This window comes from Silene latifolia, chromosome 11 (assembly GCF_048544455.1).
Source record: "Silene latifolia isolate original U9 population chromosome 11, ASM4854445v1, whole genome shotgun sequence".
NCBI classification, from domain to species: Eukaryota; Viridiplantae; Streptophyta; class Magnoliopsida; order Caryophyllales; family Caryophyllaceae; genus Silene; species Silene latifolia.
In genome coordinates this window covers 124,522,477-124,541,304 of record NC_133536.1, presented here as the reverse complement: position 1 = coordinate 124,541,304, position 18,828 = coordinate 124,522,477, and the positions used below count along the sequence as shown (strand labels likewise).

The window sequence follows — 18,828 nt, the reverse complement described above, 5'->3', positions numbered from 1 at the left end:
GTGAGTAACCCTGCTATATCTGATAAAGAGTTCCCTGCCCTGACTACTGTGATAACCCCTCGTCTGCTTGAGTCAGCTCCTGAATCAAAAGCTGCTGCAGGGTCCCCTGTATCAGTTACTATACCAGATGCAGCTGCAGGAACCCCTGTATCAGTACCTGAGCCTCCTGATGCTGTTGCAAATATTCAGGTGGTTGAGGTTACAGATGTTACTGATGAGGACTTTGATGATGTGGAGAATCAAGTAGAGGATATTGGTGACCCTAAAAATAATTCTTATCATAATGAATAATATAGGGTTTTGGAATGTTCGTGGTATGAATAGTTTGAATAAGTAGAAAATAGTTAGAATTTTTATTCAGAATAATGAAGCTTGTTTATTTGGTTTGTTAGAAGCAAAAATAAATGGTGTCAATGTAGGTAATATAGCTCATAATATGCTTGAGGGGTGGAGTGTCACAACCAATTGCAGCTTGCATAAAGGAGGAAGGGTCTGGTTATTATGGAGGCCTAATATTTTTGAGGTTCAAATTATTCAATATGATCCGCTATTTATTCACTCCAAAGTTACTATTAAAGCTACTCAGAAAATTTTCTTCCTTACTTTTATTTATGCTTTTAATGAGGGCTCTGACAGATTGGATTTCTGGGATAAGTTGCGGACTTTTGCTAGTCATGGTGCTCCTTGGGCAATTGCTGGTGATTTCAACACGGTCATTTCCCCTGATGAGAGATTGGGAGCTGCTACTAAGCAGGAGGATATGTATGCTTTTGTTGACTGTCTGTCTGATTATGGTATGACTGATATTCATGCTACAGGAGCCTATTTCACCTGGACAAATAAGCAGGATCCTAACCACAGAAAATATAGTAGACTTGATAGATTTTTGGTCAATAAAGAATGGCTAGATGAGTTCCCTGATATGAATGCTCATTTCCACCCTGAGGGGATTATGGACCATACTCCTTGTATTGTCAGGAATGTTAGATTGGATGGTAGAAGGTCTACTAGCTTCAAGTATTTTAATATGTGGGGTAGTGCTTCTGCTTTCCATGAGACTGTCAAGAACACTTGGAGTCATCAAATAAACGGCACCAAAATGTTTGGGGTGGTGAAGAAATTGAAAGCTCTCAAGGGAGATCTCAAGAGACTTAACAGAGCTTGTTTCTCTGATGTTGAACTCAAAGCCAGTCAAGCTCTTCCTGGAGAATATACAGCTGCAACTTGAGGATAATTATGATAGAATTGATCTCATGGCTCTTGAATTGCAGGCTCTAAATGAGGTGAAATACTGGTCTAAAGCAAGGGATAGTGATGCGACCATAATTGGCGCATATTTAGCCCCCGAATTACCATTGTTTCTATGCTTTTTAGTGCCTATTTGGGTCATTTCTTATCTTTAGATCTTTGTTTTGCATATTCTTTGAGATTTTGATCCCTTGGTAGGAAAGGAGTAAGAATCTTGCATTTTCATGGCAAAACAAGGCTAAATGGATCGTATTCAATGACCAAGCATCAAGGAGAGACAAGACTAGAAGGCCTTTGTACATAGCTAAGTAGAAGATCAATGTTGAGAAAGGATCCTTGAGTCCCCAAGGAAATCCCCAAGGATTCTATGAAGAAAAGGGAAGAAAAGAAGAAGGAATGACGCTGTAAAAGAATCCGAACGGATCATCCATGATCCGTCCGTCCGCCACTCAATCCGAGCGTCCTTACCCGGATCCGCTCGGATCCCCAGCCCAATCCGAGCGTCTTCTGCCTCCATCCGCTCGGATCGTCCATGCCCCATCCGTCCGTCTCGACCTCCATCCGCTCGGATCACAAGATCTGACAGACGGTTTCGTCCTTCAAGTTACAAAATGGAGACGCCCTTCTCTCATTGAATACCGGAGTCTCCTTGCTCAACTTAAAAGTGTAATTACTAGTTTAACCCTTAGTTAACCCTAATGCATCCTCCCTAATTTTCACTATAAATACCCCATTAGTCTAATTAGAGGAGCATGTTCTTCTTATCAATAATTAGTGTAGTTAATATCAATAAAATCTCTCTTCAATATTGTAATCAAATATTAATCAAGTTTTAATCCAAGTTTTAGTTCTTTAATCTCTCTCTTGTTCTTACTTTATTTTGGGTAATTGAAGATTATTTGGGTTATTATTGGGAGATTGACAACCTCTCAATCTAGGATTCAAGTACTTCTATTATTCTTGCTTTATTATTGGAATCATTAGTAGGTATAATCTCTTAATCCCTTTTTAATTATTGCTAATTACTTTCATTTATTCATCATGTTTCATTATGTTAGTATGATTGACAACCTTTCTAGCATGATCAATATGATAATGAGTGAGTAGTCTCTTAGCTAGGGTTTAATGGGTGATTAGGGGAAACCAACATGGGGATGATTCATGCTTAAATCAATATGCTTTCATATCTTATTTGCTTGCTTGTTTTGATCTTAATACATGCACATGTTATGTTTGATGAAATGCTAAGCCTATGAATCCTTGCATTTATTATCATCTACTATCTCTTCAACTTGACTTGTAAGACATAACCCAACTCGAGTCTTGTTAGACCATGCATGTGTTAAGTAGGAAAGATTAAGTCGACTTGTAGGTGTTGTACAATCTATGTGATTCGGCTCCGGGACCCAAACTTTCCTAGGATCGTAAGATATAACCCAACTCGATCCATCACAACAATAATTGCTTGCTTATAATTTGAGAACATGTTTGTATGATCATATCCCATGAATCCCCTATGAACCCATGACACCCTAGTGCTTTTAATCAATTGTTTACACCCTTATTTCATTTACCTTGTTAGCTTATTTTCATTGCTATTTTAGTTTAGTAACCTTCTACATCAACCCAACTTGTGACACCCCTAGACACCCCTAGTAGCAATAGAAATCTTCGTTTTCAATACCCGTCCCTTGGGATCCGACCTTTACTTACCCCTTTACTAATTGTAGAGTTGTTTGTGAAGTATAAATTGTGTTTTGTATCGACCATTGACCAACGACCACATATGCTTAATTGTGAACACCAAAATGGCATCGATCAAAAATGGCGCCGTTGCTTGTCGGGACGGTGTTTAATTGATTTTAGATTTCTTTTGTTATTTTTAGTTGTGTCTTTTTCACCTTGGGGAAGTAAAACTCCTCAAGGAATGTTCTAATTGTTTTCTAGTTGTTTGATATTTTGCATGTCTAGAAGGTTACAAAGAGATTTGTTACCTTTTGACCGTGAAATCGAAAGAACCTTGACGAATAATAGGAGACTTGTTAGGAGGAATTTGGGAGGTGTTGGTGAAGTTGTTCAACCCACTAGTGAGTTTGTCAATCCTTTCGCAATAGAAGGAGAAGAGAACCCATTAAACAATACCACACAAAATCCACCTACAATGCCTAAATTCTCGTCACACTCTATACCCACCGAGGAGGATCTACCAAATGGTACTCCTACCCCACAACATCTTACCGGAAATTTTATTGCCAAGTCCGCCTTCATCCAACTAGTTGAGAGAAGCCAATTCGGGAATGCCTAGTGAGGAGGACCCTCATTCTCATATGGAAACATTTTGTGATTATTGTGAAGCTATCTCTCAAACGGGCGTGACTCAAGACCAAATAAGATGGGTCTTATTTCCTTTTTCGTTAATCGGCACCGCAAAGCAATGGTTGAAGGGCCTTGATAAGGCCACCCTTGGAATAGATTCTTGGAAGAAGTTAGCTCTCGCTTTCTACAAAAAATTCTACCCACCGGAGAAGACCAATATGCTAAGAGCTCAAATCACGAGTTTTAAGCAAAGGGATGAAGAGTCTTTGTATGAAGCTTGGGAGCGGTTCAAAGGTGTTTGTCGCTCATGTCCTCACCACGGACTTAGCGAATGGTTTTTAGTGCAACAATTTTGGAATGGTTTATATGAAGATTCAAGGAACATCCTCAATATGGGATCTAATGGAATGTTCACCGAAGTTGATGACAATCAAACATGGAACAAGATTGAGGAAATGGCGGTCCATAATTCGCAATATAGTAGGCCTCGCAAGGCTACTAGAGGAGGAAAGTATGAAGTGGACACCGTTACTCAATTGGGTGCTCAACTTAGTGCTCACATTGACACAATCAACTTGAAATTTGAACAAGCTATGGCTAGGCTTGAGGAAAACTCAAAATCATCAAAGCATCATGTCAATGCCATGACGGCATCCTCATCAATCCCAAGCGGGATATGTGAGAATTGTGGAACCTTGGGCCATGACTCAAGTGAATGTAGGGGAACAACCGAACAAGTCAATGCTTTCCAAGCTTACAAAAGTGGCACCCCTTATTCAAATTTTTACAATGAAAACACCAAGTTCCACCCAAATCTCTCATACAAGAGCCAAAATGTCCAAAACCCTCAAACTACATACACTCCACCACCCATGAGAAATCAAAATCAAAGACCCTTTTTCAATCAAAACCAAGGCTACCAAAATCAAAATCCATACAATCACCACAATGACCAAAGTTTTGATGTCCAAAAAGCGGTCCTTCAAATGCAAAAAAATCAACAAGAATTCTTCACCCAAATGCAAAAGGATAGCCAAGCAAAGGATACCACCATCAACAACATTTTAGCTCACACCAAGATGTTGGAAACACAATTGACCCAACTAGCATCTTCAAGCTCATCAAGACAAAAAGGGCAATTACCACCTCAAGGTAATCCCCCTAGACATGAAACGGTTAGTGCCATTCACTTGAGAAGTGGTACAAGATATGAAGCCCCGAAGAAGCAAGTTGAGAATGAAGTTGTGAGAGCTAGTGAGAATGAAGTTGTGGTGGAAGGTCCCAAAGAAGGGGAATCATCAAAAGAAGAAAGTTCAAAGAAAAATGAAGACAAAACCAAAGAAAAGGAGCCCATTGTGATTAGACTTCCTTTTCCAAGTCGTCAAGCCAAGCCCAAATTTGATGATCAACTTGGAAAGTTCATGGAAATTGTAAAGAACCTAGAAGTCTCAATTCCTTTTACGGAATTAATCAATCACGTTCCGGCCTATGCGAAGTACATGAAGGATATTCTCACAAAGAAGAAGTCAATCCGAAACTTGAGACTATCGCCTTCACTAAGGTGAGTAGTGCAATACTTCAAAGGAGTTCACCTCCAAAGTTAAAGGATCCGGGAAGCTTCTCAATACCGTGTACCATTGGCGACACAACGATCAACAAAGCCTTGTGTGATCTAGGGGCTAGTGTGAGTGTCATGCCGTACTCGGTGAGTAAAAGGTTGGGAATGGGAGAGCTCAAATGTACCAACATCACTCTTCAAATGGCCGATAGATCGACGAAGACACCGCTAGGGATATGGGAAGATGTCCCCGTGCGAATTGGGAAGTTTTTCATTCCGGTAGACTTTGTCATTGTTGATATGGAGGAAGATTCCAACATTCCAATCATCTTAGGAAGACCTTTCCTACACACCGCGGGTGCGGTAATTGATGTGAAACATGGAGAGCTCACTCTAGAGGTAGGAGATGAAAGCATAACTTTTAATCTTGACAAGACCATGAGAGCTCCTCGTTTGCATGAGCCATGTTTCATGATTGATCATTATAGCCGCAAAGATGAAAAGAAGAAATCGGAACTCCAATGGAAGAAGAAAGTTGAAGATACTCCATTCAAAGAGCAAGTGAATTGTGAAAAGGAGAGCTTGCAAAGCTCATCAAAATCAACCAAGGAAGAAGAAGATGGCCTCATTGGCCAAACGAAGAAATTGGGAGAGTTGTCTCCATCCAAGCAAGAGATTTTCAATGATCAACTCAATGAAGTTTGTGGTCTTTGGGACGACGAATTTGAAGGGATCTTTAATCCCTACATTGGGCATGCCATCGATCATGATCAACAACAAGAGCCACGGTCTATTGAGGACCTCTACCACAACAATGAACAAGCTTTTAATTACTTCTTCGAGGTGTTGAGCAACATCAACAACACCTTGAACATGCCTCCTTGACATCTCATCAAGAATGAGAGTTTGGTGGAGTCCTCCCTAAACCACCACTTGTAAATATTTCTAACTCCCTAACTTACATTTAATTTTTGCATTGCATTTTTGTCATTTTTGGATTTTATTTACCTTGATCAAAATAATTGTCATGAAAAGAGAGAAGTGAGGGAGGGACTAATGATTTTAATTGATGTGTAGTGATTTACCTTAGTGTGGGGATGGCAATTGCCTAGGCCATTCATGCCTTAGTAGTGCCCCCACAATGAAGAACACAAGATTTGAAAGAAAGAAAGAAAGAATGTTAAGGAATGGGTTTGCGCAAGGATCCGTGTAATCAAGGCCCAATCCGAGCGGATTCCTGACAATCCGCCCGTCTGCAGAGGATCCGAGCGTCCAGCTGAGGAGACGCCCGTCTTGGGCTGTGCAAATATTGAAGAATTCCTGTCTGTTAAGGAATCCGAGCGGATTTCTGGAAAGACGCCCGTCTCCCAGGATCCGTCCGTCTCTGGTAAAATCCGCCCGTCTTGAAGCTGAGGAAAAACAAGAAAAATCTCTGGATGAGAATCCGTCCGGATTTTCCCAAGAGACGCCCGTCCCTCAATAAAAATCCGAGCGGATTTCCCCAGGAGACGCCCGTCTTTAGGCGGGATTTTTAAAATTTGAAGCTTGAGAATCCGAGCGGATTGCGCCTAATCCGCACGGATCGTGCCTGCATCCTCGAGATTTTCGTTTTCTTTAAATACCCCCCCCCACCTTCATTCATTCATTCATTCATTCATAAACACTACTCATAACACCAAAACCCTCATCCTCTCCATCTCAAACACAAAAACCCTCAACAAAATCACCAAAACAAAATCAAATCATCCTTCAAACATCAAATTAATCACTCCATCTTCAAGAAAAATCAAAACCAAGCACAAAATCTTCACCCTTTGAGTCGATTTTTGCTCTCATAAAGGCAAAGCCTTTCACTTTCAAAATCGATTTGGGCATTCTACAAATTGAAGATTTTTGATTCTCTACTTGGTTTGTTCATCAAATGGCAAGAACAAAGGGAGCAACAAAGGCACCAAAAGCAAAGGCTCTCTCTCAAAGGCAAAAAGCTCTACAAACAAAGAAAGCTTTGGCAATGGTGGTGTCAACACCAAGCTTGGTAGTGGAACAACCTCAAAGAAATTTCTATGGAAGCATCACCTTCTACTCCGGTAATTAATCAACTCTTGCATTATCCGGAGGTAACTTTCATCTCCGATGACCATAGAAATTCATTTGTCAAGTTTGCTATGAAACAAATTCAATCCACCAAGTTCATATGTGAAAAAACCTTAGAGAAGCTAGGTGTCCTTGAACAAACAAGAGTCTTTTTCAATGCCATGGGTTTGAAGAAATTGTTTGAAATGAAAGAAGTAACATACCCCTCCCTTGTTTTGGAATTCTTAAGTTCTTTAAAAGTGACAAAGGTTGAGAATAGAGAAAATATTGAGTTTCGTCTAGCTAACACTAGTAGACGCATTTCCTTTCCGGAATTGGGTGCAATTTTGGGTCTTAGCGATGCACATAAATTCTATAAGCAATATGGTAAGTACGATCCCGCGCCTCTTTGGGAGGCAATCTCCGGGAAGAAATATGAAGATTTTCATGCTTGTCGTGCTCTCTTGGTCCATCATCCGGGCATAAGAGTTTGGCACAAAGTTGTGGGAAATACCATAATTGCTAGAAGAGACACCAATCATTTCACGGGGCTCGATTTTATTCTCCTTGAATCAACCTTGAATATTGGAAGAATTCACACCAAGCCTTACAATTGTTTGAGGCTATTGGTTGATAGATGGCTTCATGTAGATAGTGGGAAGAAGGGTCAAACCGTAATTGTTAATGGCGGCCTTGTCACGGTTCTAGCCAAGCACTTTGATCCTAATTTCAATAAGGATAACAAGTACAAGGCTAAGGATGGTGGCCATCTTATTGATATGTCCACCTTGATTAACAAGTTTAAGTGGGTTGCTCACAATCCCCTTGATACCAAGTATGGGTGGCTTACTAGTGAGGCTCGTTCATTCACTTTACCCGCAAAGATTTGCCGTCTTAGTGTCCACCGGACCAACTATTTACTTCCCCTATCCAAAGAAGCCGAGTACATCATTCAACAACAAAAGGGTGATCATGAAACTCCCTCCTCTTCCATTGTTGTACCACCTTACCCCTTTGATTATGAAGAGTTCAAACCGCAAGGAGTTGAAATTGGAAAAGATTATGTCACTCTTCTAATGCAAGCCATGCACAAGCAAGCTTATGAAGATCGGAAAAATGCTTATTTGGCTCAATATCCTCCCCTCCTACATCTAGCTAGGCAAGGACTCCTTGATCCATCTTGTCCTTTGCCTAGTTGGGCGGATAGAGAAGCCTTATTTCCGGGTGCATCAAGGGATGTGGTGGAAGGCAATGAGGTTGTTGGAAATGATGAGGAGATTGATGATAACATTGAAGAAGCAAGTGGAGATGAAGAAAGGGATGGTGAAGATGGTGAAGATGGTGAAGATGATGATGAGGAAAGCAATGAAGAAAGTGCCAAGGAAAGTGGCAATGAGACCACTTCTCATGAGGGAAGTGATGGTGATAGTAGCATGATGGAAGACTAGCCTTGGAGATTCCTACTCTCCCACGGTTTGTCTATATCTCTTTATACTTTATTTTCATTTTGATCATTGTTGGTTTAGTCCTAGCAACATCAAAGGACTCACACCTCGGTTCCATTGAGGTGTTCTTTATTGTTCCCATCTTTGAAAATCCAAAATGACAATCTAGTCTCATGCATAGCATAGTGTGTGCATGAACTTCCCCATGCTTTGACATTAGCAATAGTGTCTTACTTGGTTTGGGGAAGTTAATGCATACGCAACGGGAGGTAATTTAAATTATCCTCTCCGTCATAACAAAAACCATGCATCATGTAGTATAGCTTAGTGTAGAATTGCATTTAGCATAGAAATCATGCATCATCTTTGCATAATTTCCATCATTTTGGCCATTGAGGACAATGCCCATATTAGTGTGGGGATGGGAATTCTAACACTTAACTTCTATTCAAAAACCATAAAAATTGAAAAATTTCAAAAACCATAAAAATTTAAAAATTGAAAAATCCAAAAACAAGTTCATTTCCCTTGTATATATTGTCTTGTGTATATTGTGTTTGTTTCATCCTTGTTCACTTTGATTGACTACGCCACATCCGAGACATGAGGATATTGAAGACCGCATGGTATGATCTTTCCAATCTCCTTTTTCCTCTTTATGTTAATGACTATGTGGCTTTATTTTGATTAATGCGGTAAAACAATGTGAACTTAGGACTTGCATTTAGTTTATTTGTCATACTAGTTGGTAGAATCATATGCACTAGGATGTTTATATGTTAGTTGCATCATGGCATGTAGTTGCATGTTAGAAAATTTTGCGAAACCGTCTATTTGGGAAGCTTGACAAGTGTATATAGGCCCTAGTAGATGCTTTTTATTCTTAAGACTTTGCTTGTTAGAATACTTGTAAAACACCCTAGGATGTGTCATGCTAGTATCCTTTGACCCATGGATTAAGGCCTAGTCAAGAGTACCTTGTGGTGTGATAACTCCTTGGCTACCGTTTATTCCAAGGTGACCCTTGAAACCATGCATACTTCTATCATTCATCCATGTTCTACCACATTTTTGTCATCAAAGGGAATGGGCACAAAAACAAAAAGAAATCAATTTGAGTTCAATGAAATGAAAAATGAAAGAAAGTTTGCAAAATGCATCAAATGAAAAGAGGAGCAAAAATAGAACTCCTAAAGCTTCAAATACAAGGCACCCTCGTTACTAATTGGGGTGACTTTGAAAATGTTCAAAAGAAAATGCAAAAAAAGTTGTCAAGTATTGAAATGCCAAAAATCAAAAAGAAATGGCAAAAGAAAGTGTTCTCAAATGTCAAATGCCAATGAAATTGGGGGGAAAAACAAAAACAAAAGCAAACTCCCAAAGTGAAACTCAAATATCTATCGATCCCTTTATCCATCGTATCCATTTTTGTGCATGGTAGAGAGGGGACGACCCTTCTTCTTGTCTAGGCAAGAGGGGGAATTCCGCGATCCTCCAGTGTTTCTAACACCATAGGGAGTATATTCTTGACAAAAGCATTTAACGATTGAGGACAAAGGTACCCTAGCTTGACACATTTTGGAGGTGATTTATTGGTATCCTTCTAGGCTTAGTAGTTTGAACAAATTGCATCTATGAAGGATTGTGTACCCTTGAATTGCTTCCCTTGTAGATAATTTCCGCCACTTAGATGAGGAAAGTGGCTATTCTTTTGTAGATGCATCCATTACTTGATTTTGTGTGCTTTAATGTTTGGATGTGTCGCCATTTTGGCAAGACCCACCTTGCCTTGCAAGAAGGCATCCTACCTCATGGTTGTCTTGTTGTGAGTTGAAGGGGCGGAGTGAGACCCGCTAATTGTCTCATATCGGCTATTATTATTAGGTTAGGTTAGTATTGGTCCTAGTCTTTGTCACCTCTTTACTCGGGACGAGCAAAGGTTCGGTTTGGGGATATTTGATGCGACCATAATTGGCGCATATTTAGTCCCCGAATTACCATTGTTTCTATGCTTTTTAGTGCCTATTTGGGTCATTTCTTATCTTTAGATCTTTGTTTTGCATATTCTTTGAGATTTTGATCCCTTGGTAGGAAAGGAGTAAGAATCTTGCATTTTCATGGCAAAACAAGGCTAAATGGATCGTATTCAATGACCAAGCATCAAGGAGAGACAAGACTAGAAGGCCTTTGTACATAGCTAAGTAGAAGATCAATGTTGAGAAAGGATCCTTGAGTCCCCAAGGAAATCCCCAAGGATTCTATGAAGAAAAGGGAAGAAAAGAAGAAGGAATGACGACGTAAAAGAATCCGAACGGATCATCCATGATCCGTCCGTCCGCCCACTCAATCCGAGCGTCCTTACCCGTGATCCGCTCGGATCCCCCAGGCCCAATCCGAGCGTCTTCTGCCTCCATCCGCTCGGATCGTCCATGCCCCATCCGTCCGTCTCGACCTCCATCCGCTCGGATCACAAGACAAAGACGGTTTCGTCCTTCAAGTTACAAAATGGAGACGCCCTTCTCTCATTGAATACCGGAGTCTCCTTGCTCAACTTAAAAAGTGTAATTACTAGTTTAACCCTTAGTTAACCCTAATGCATCCTCCCTAATTTTCACTATAAATACCCCATTAGTCTAATTAGAGGAGCATGTTCTTCTTATCAATAATTAGTGTAGTTAATATCAATAAAATCTCTCTTCAATATTGTAATCAAATATTAATCAAGTTTTAATCCAAGTTTTAGTTCTTTAATCTCTCTCTTGTTCTTACTTTATTTTGGGTAATTGAAGATTATTTGGGTTATTATTGGGAGATTGACAACCTCTCAATCTAGGATTCAAGTACTTCTATTATTCTTGCTTTATTATTGGAATCATTAGTAGGTATAATCTCTTAATCCCTTTTTAATTATTGCTAATTACTTTCATTTATTCATCATGTTTCATTATGTTAGTATGATTGACAACCTTTCTAGCATGATCAATATGATAATGAGTGAGTAGTCTCTTAGCTAGGGTTTAATGGGTGATTAGGGGAAACCAACATGGGGATGATTCATGCTTAAATCAATATGCTTTCATATCTTATTTGCTTGCTTGTTTTGATCTTAATACATGCACATGTTATGTTTGATGAAATGCTAAGCCTATGAATCCTTGCATTTATTATCATCTACTATCTCTTCAACTTGACTTGTAAGACATAACCCAACTCGAGTCTTGTTAGACCATGCATGTGTTAAGTAGGAAAGATTAAGTCGACTTGTAGGTGTTGTACAATCTATGTGATTCGGCTCCGGGACCCAAACTTTCCTAGGATCGTAAGATATAACCCAACTCGATCCATCACAACAATAATTGCTTGCTTATAATTTGAGAACATGTTTGTATGATCATATCCCATGAATCCCCTATGAACCCATGACACCCTAGTGCTTTTAATCAATTGTTTACACCCTTATTTCATTTACCTTGTTAGCTTATTTTCATTGCTATTTTAGTTTAGTAACCTTCTACATCAACCCAACTTGTGACACCCCTAGACACCCCTAGTAGCAATAGAAATCTTCGTTTTCAATACCCGTCCCTTGGGATCCGACCTTTACTTACCCCTTTACTAATTGTAGAGTTGTTTGTGAAGTATAAATTGTGTTTTGTATCGACCATTGACCAACGACCACATATGCTTAATTGTGAACACCAAATGGCATCGATCAGATAGCTTCCTGCAGCAGAAAGCTAAGACTCAATGGCTCAATGAAGGAGACAGCAATACATCTTATTTTCATAATGCCATTAAGACACGATGCATGAGGAATAAGATAGTACAGATTGAAGACCAGATCGACAATCTCTGTACTGATACAGTCAGTATTCAGAGAGCTTTCCTGAATTTCTATCAGGGCTTGCTGGGTAGTCAGAAGGTGACTAAACAGGTGAGAAATGATGTGCTGCAAACAAGTCCTTACTGCAATGAGAATCATACAACTTCTTTATTAGCTCCTGTTACTAAAGAAGAAATAAAAGAGGTGGTGTTCTCTATTCCTATAGACAAAGCACCAGGGCCTGATGGGTACATTAGTGGCTTCTTCAGAGACTCTTGGGACATTGTTGGGGATGATGTTTGTAGTGCCATAATGGAGTTCTTTATTTCTGGTAGAATGCTCACTCAGATTAATGCTACCAATATCACCCTCATTCCTAAATGTGATAGACCTACTACTGTGAGCCATTGTAGACCAATAGCTTGTTGTAATCTGGTTTATAAGGTAATCTCCAAACTGTTGTGTAATAGATTAGCCCTTGGTTTTACCTGATATCATACATGAGAGACAAGGAGCCTTTATTAAAGGCAGGTCTATCATTGAAAATGTCCTCATTTGCCAAGATATTATCCATCTGTATGCAAGAAAAGCAGTCACTCCAAGATGCTTGTTTAAAATAGATTTGCAAAAAGCCTATCATACAATTGAGTGGGATTTTGTGGAAGAAATGCTACATGGTCTTAAGTTTCCAGCTCATTTTACTCAATTGGTGATGCAATGTGTAAGGTCTCCCTCCTTTACCTTGTCCCTAAATGGGAGTAACTTTGGTTATTTTAAAGGACAAAGGGGTCTGAGGCAGGGGGACCCTATCTCTCCTCTCTTATTCACTATCTGTATGGAGTATCTAACCAGGCTGATCAAATTTGCCAATGACAGATGCCCATTCCAATATCATCCCCTATGCAAGAATTTGAAGCTTACTCACCTCATGTTTGCAGATGATTTACTGCTTTTTCCAAGGGTAAGCCTCAGTCTATCTGGCTTCTCATGAGAGCTTTCCCCTCTTTCTCTCAGGCTTCAGGCTTGGCTATAAATAATGCTAAGTCTGAAATATTCTTTAATGGAGTTGATGAAGACATTAAGGAAGGTATCAAATTGGTGACTGGTGTCAGGGAAGGCACCATGCCCTTCATGTACTTGGGAGTGCCTATAAAGGCAGGAAGACTTACAAAGCTTGAATGCACTACACTAACTGAAAAGATGGTAGCTAGGATTCGAGGTTTGGGAGCAAAATAACTTTTCTATGCTGGCAGGGCGACTCTCATCAATGCTGTTCTTAATACCCTTCAGAATTATTGGGCTCAAATGTTCATTATTCCCAAGAGCATTATAAACAATATAATGGCTATCTGCAAGAACTATTTGCGGGATGGTTCCCTTGACTACCACAGGGTTCATCTTGTAGCCTGGGATAAGGTTACTATGCCTAAAAAGGAAGGTGGGTTGGGGATTAAAAAAGCTGATATGTGGAATATAGCCACTGTGGGCAAATTGGTTAACTGGATATATTGTAAAGCAGATAGACTTTGGATCAAATAGATTAATGATGTGTATATCAAGAATCATGACTGGCATAGCTACACTCCCCCTGCTGATGCAACTTGGGTATGGAAGAATATTTGTAAAGTGAAAGATAAACTCAAAAATGGGTATACTTATAGCATCTGGACCATGAGTCCTAAAAGGTACTCTATCAAAAGTGGATATGAATGGCTCTCTCCTCCTCATATTCAACTTGACTGGACTGCAGTTGTGTGGAACAATTGGAATATTCCAAAACATTTTATGACTACCTGGCTTAGAATGCAGGAAGGCATGAATGTGAAGAGCAAACTAGCAAGGTTTGGATGCTGTGCAGATGATCTGTGTCTTCTCTGTCAGTTGCAACCTGAAACAGTGGAGCATCTGTTCACAACTTGTGTGTATTCTGTCAAAGTTCAGTCCTATTTAGTACAGTGGTATGGTGATTACATCCCCACGGTGAATGATTTGATTGCAGCTAATAGGAATAGCATTCAGTGGAAGGTAAAGGTTGCTATGTTTAATGCTTTTAATTACGCTATATGGTATCAAAGAAACAATGCAAGGGTTAATGAATGGCTGTTGAGACCTGAGATAGTTGCAGCACGAATAGAGGAGGATATTAGGAGGAAAGTTAAGCTGAAATGCAGGGCAGTTGATGACCAGACAGTTCTTGTTTAGCTGCATAACAATAATAAGAATAATAACAACAATAATAACAACAATAATAACAATAATAACAACAATAATAACAACAATAATAACAACAATAATAACAATAATAATAACAACAACAACAAGAACAACAACAACAACAATAATAATAAGGATAATAATGATAATAATAATAATAATAATAATAATAATAATAATAATAATAATAATAATAATAATAATAATAATAATAATAATAATAATAATAATAATAATAATAATAATAATAATAATAATAATAATAATAATAATAATAATAATAATAATAATAACAATAATAACAATAATAACAATAACAACAATAATAATAATAATAATAATAATAATAATAATAATAATAATAATAATAATAATAATAATAATAATAATAATAATAATAATAATAATAATAATAATAATAATAATAATAATAATAATAATAATAATAATAATAATAATAATAATAATAATAATAATAATAATAATAATAATAATAATAATAATAATAATAATAATAATAATAATAATAATAATAATAATAATAATAATAATAATAATAATAATAATAATAATAATAATAATAATAATAATAATAATAATAATAATAATAATAATAATAATAATAATAATAATAATAATAATAATAATAATAATAATAATAATAATAATAATAGAGTTTCCTAATTGCATTTCTACCAAATTATAAATACAGAAGAGGGGACCTTACCGTAGCTTATTCAATCATAAAAACTGAAATTATTGCATAACAAGGGAGAATAAGAGATCTAGAGAAAGAGGAAGGGATTTAAGATCCTATAATCAACAAAAGGTAAGACTGTCTCATAATTAAATTAACTAATGTTTATATCGCTTGTACACCGTGTTTAAGACCTTTATGTACCACCATACATACACCCAAAGGGACCGTGACTTCGACCATAGGCTAGATTGGACCACCGTGACCTCGCCTGACCCTTGTGTGACTGTCGACACCTGACCAAAGGGCGTTTAATTGGGTGGTTTAACGGCTAGGGCGTGGTGTTGCCGTTTAATTAAAATAGGGAATTGAACTATTTTCGTTGACCTGGGTTGGGGTTGGTTGGACGTGGGTAGTGGGTAGTGGCGTCGACACTTGTGGTGGTGGTTGGAGAGTTAAATGTTGGACCTGTGTGGTTGTAGTGGCTGGAAAACGGGAAAACAGGAGAGTTAAGGTTAGTTTGTTTGAAATCATTTTAAGATGGCTATTGTGGCTGTGGTGGTTGCGTCGAGGGGGTTTTGACACCACCACTGGAACCACCGTGAGTCAATGGTGGCTTTGGTGGTGGCCAGTGGAGGTGTGGGTCATTGTGTTGGTCGTGGTTGTGGGATGTATACATGGCGGCTGTGATTTGTTGTTGGGTGTGTCCGGTGAGTCCGTACAGATGGGTCCTAGGGCATGAGTGTTTGGTCTGGTGGCTGGGCTCGATGGGAACCGTGGTGGTTGGCTGGGCTCACCGTGGTTGTGGGTGGTTGACCACGGTGAGACACGAGTGTGTAAACCTTCTGTTATGGTGTTTGGCCGTGGTTTTTGGTGTTGGGTCAAGGAAGGGTACACAGGTTTAAACCGTGTTTAAGAGACCTTGGGCTAATCCTTAATGACGGGTTTTTGCTTCATAAACTTTATAATTAATAATAATGAATCGTAATTAAATAATAATTAAGTTGAGGTAAAATTAATAATTAAATAATAATATTGTATTAGGTGACGTATTTGAGGTGGCCTAGAGTATTTCTGATTTATTCTTGGACTGCGTAATTGGATTTTAGCTGCAAATTTAGGTTATCCACTCAACTGGAATATAATTTGTGCTACTTATCTTATAGATGTTATTTAGAGAATGGACATTAATTGCTGGATGGTTAGCGTTGTTGTGGACACACGGGCCCACGGGGGCGCTTGGGAAACAAGCGTTTGCATTTGTGGAGTCGCCATCAATTGATTGTGGAAAATTGGAAACCGTTCGAATACTTCGCGTCATGTCAAGACACAAAGTAGTGACATAGACACCAAGAACTCGTTACCCTTAATATTCTATGTCTAGAATGACTCTCGTGGATGCCAATGAACACAGATGTTCACAGAGATCTGGAGTAAGGGGTGAGGGTACGTATTAGGAAGTCATTTTAATGAACACCTAATCCCGCCCGCCTCGATAGAGGCCTCTACTAATGATTAGGGAAGTTATTCATATTCGATATGTTATCGATTATATGCATGTAATGCAACAGACAACGTTTTAAACCTAGCATGTGAATTTAGACTATGTCAGTAAACATGTAATTTAGCACTCAATGATGTCGAAGTAGGGTTTAAATTAATTACATGTGAGAACAAGTAAACAAACCACACAAAAAAAGATACAATAAATAAATAACGATAATAAATTACAACGGATTAATTGATTTACGTCAAAAATATATTTAAGACGGATATTGAGAAAAGAAAGAGGAAATAAACTAGGTTAGAAAACACGGACAGATTAGAGGTGATACTAGGATTAATAGCCGATTAATACATAATTAACGAATTAGGTCAAAGCAAGAACGGAAGTTCAGAGACAGAGCTCAACCCGGAACAGGTGCAACAGTGCTGCATCCCTTGGAAGAGGCGCAGTGGTCACTGCGTCTGTTCCTGAGGTGAGTTCTGGCTCTGAAGTCAGAACTGCGATTGTGAATGTTCGTTGGTGGATTTAACGATTGATTATTGATATTTGACTCGGATGAAAGTGATTTAGCAGGTTATTTACTTGTGAATGGGTCGTAAAAGCGAATCAAAACAAATTTAAACTAATAAGATTAATAAGAGATTAATTACAAATTATTTAGGTCAAATTATTACAAGCTAATTAGGTTTATTTAGGTCAAACTATTAAGTAGGTTCTGATAAACAGATGCAAATATGTACAAAAGTCGAATTCCAGAGATTTGATATGAACAAATCGAATCTCGAAAAACCGGGTTTGATTTTAATGACGAAAAGCCGCAAATATTGATTATTAGGGATTTAAGTCGAAATTTAAAGCTGATAAATTATTAAGAACAATGAATTATACTCCCTCCGTACCACACCAAAGGTAACGTAGGGAAAATTGGAGTATTTAAGAAAAAGTGGAAAAAGAGGGAAAAAATAGGTGGGGTATGTAATTGTGGGTTTAATTGTGGGTTGGTAGGTGGGGTATGTAATGGCATTTTGTGTAAATATCAAATGTGTATAAGGATAACTTGGTAATGTTGTGGGTCAAATAAGAAATGTTACCTTTGGTGTGGTACGTCCGTTTATAGTAAGTGTTACCTTTGGTCTGGTACGGAGGGAGTAATAATTACATGTGAATGAATAAGAAGGAAATAAGAAAAACAAAACAAATGACGAATTAACAGAGGACGGAGGAAGAAGAAGAAAAGCAGGAACTGTGGCAGCCTCAGGAAGAGGCGCAGCAGATGTTGCGACTCTTCGAAGAGGCGCAGCAGTTGCTGTGTTTCTTCTCGACGTCAGTCTGCGATTAATCCGTAAAAATAGGTTTGATAAAAGGTTTTATAAATCGGTTTTAAGCATATTTTTGACGTAAACCTTACATTAATTGATACAATAACAAAGTACAATAATAAAAGATGAGATTTACACCCTCAGACTTACATGTTTGACGAAACGAGATTAACTAAGTTTACGATTAGTGATTGCTCGACTCGAATGTAAGATGAAAGTGCCCTCGTTAGAGGATTTAGATTAAATTGATTGATTACTAGTTTAGATCCCGCGCAATGCGCGGTATATATAGAGGTTTCACATTTTAATGTATTATTAGTATAGACCTCGTGCAATTTATGCACGGTATATATGAAGTTTTAATTTTTAGTTTATAACTTGACAATTCATTAATGTTTTATGTGTTCGCCATCTGTATATTTTGATTTGGAAAAAAAACTTAATATTGAAAAAGTAATCAAGAGAATTGAGTAGGGTTAGAAATGTCTATTTTAATGAGATCATTTTTCACAATCATTTTATTTTTAAAACATTTTATTTATTTTTTAATTTTGATCCGCAATTTCTTATATTTTCATAGAAAATCAATGAATTTTTTATTATAAAACCCGTGGGGCAAATCTAGCAG

The 18,828-nt window shown here is 38.1% G+C and overlaps 1 protein-coding gene and 1 non-coding gene across 2 annotated transcripts in view; one reads left to right on the top strand and one right to left on the bottom strand.

Annotated features, from left to right (window-relative positions):
• The window catches only part of LOC141613937 (uncharacterized), a 1,909-nt gene extending 681 nt beyond the window's left edge, over nucleotides 1-1,228 (top strand). Inside the window, exons 1-2 of the mRNA XM_074432679.1 lie at nucleotides 1-256; nucleotides 393-1,228. The exon at nucleotides 1-256 is cut by the window's left edge and continues 681 nt beyond it. Of these exons, the coding sequence (XP_074288780.1) occupies nucleotides 1-256; nucleotides 393-1,228 (1,092 nt within the window). The remainder of the gene's footprint in view (nucleotides 257-392) is intronic.
• Nucleotides 1,229-3,782: 2,554 nt separating this feature from the next.
• LOC141615571 (small nucleolar RNA R71) lies at nucleotides 3,783-3,889 on the bottom strand. The gene has a single exon (XR_012529987.1). It is a non-coding gene; the product is annotated as a small nucleolar RNA R71 (small nucleolar RNA).
• Between the last annotated feature and the right edge of the window lie 14,939 nt (nucleotides 3,890-18,828).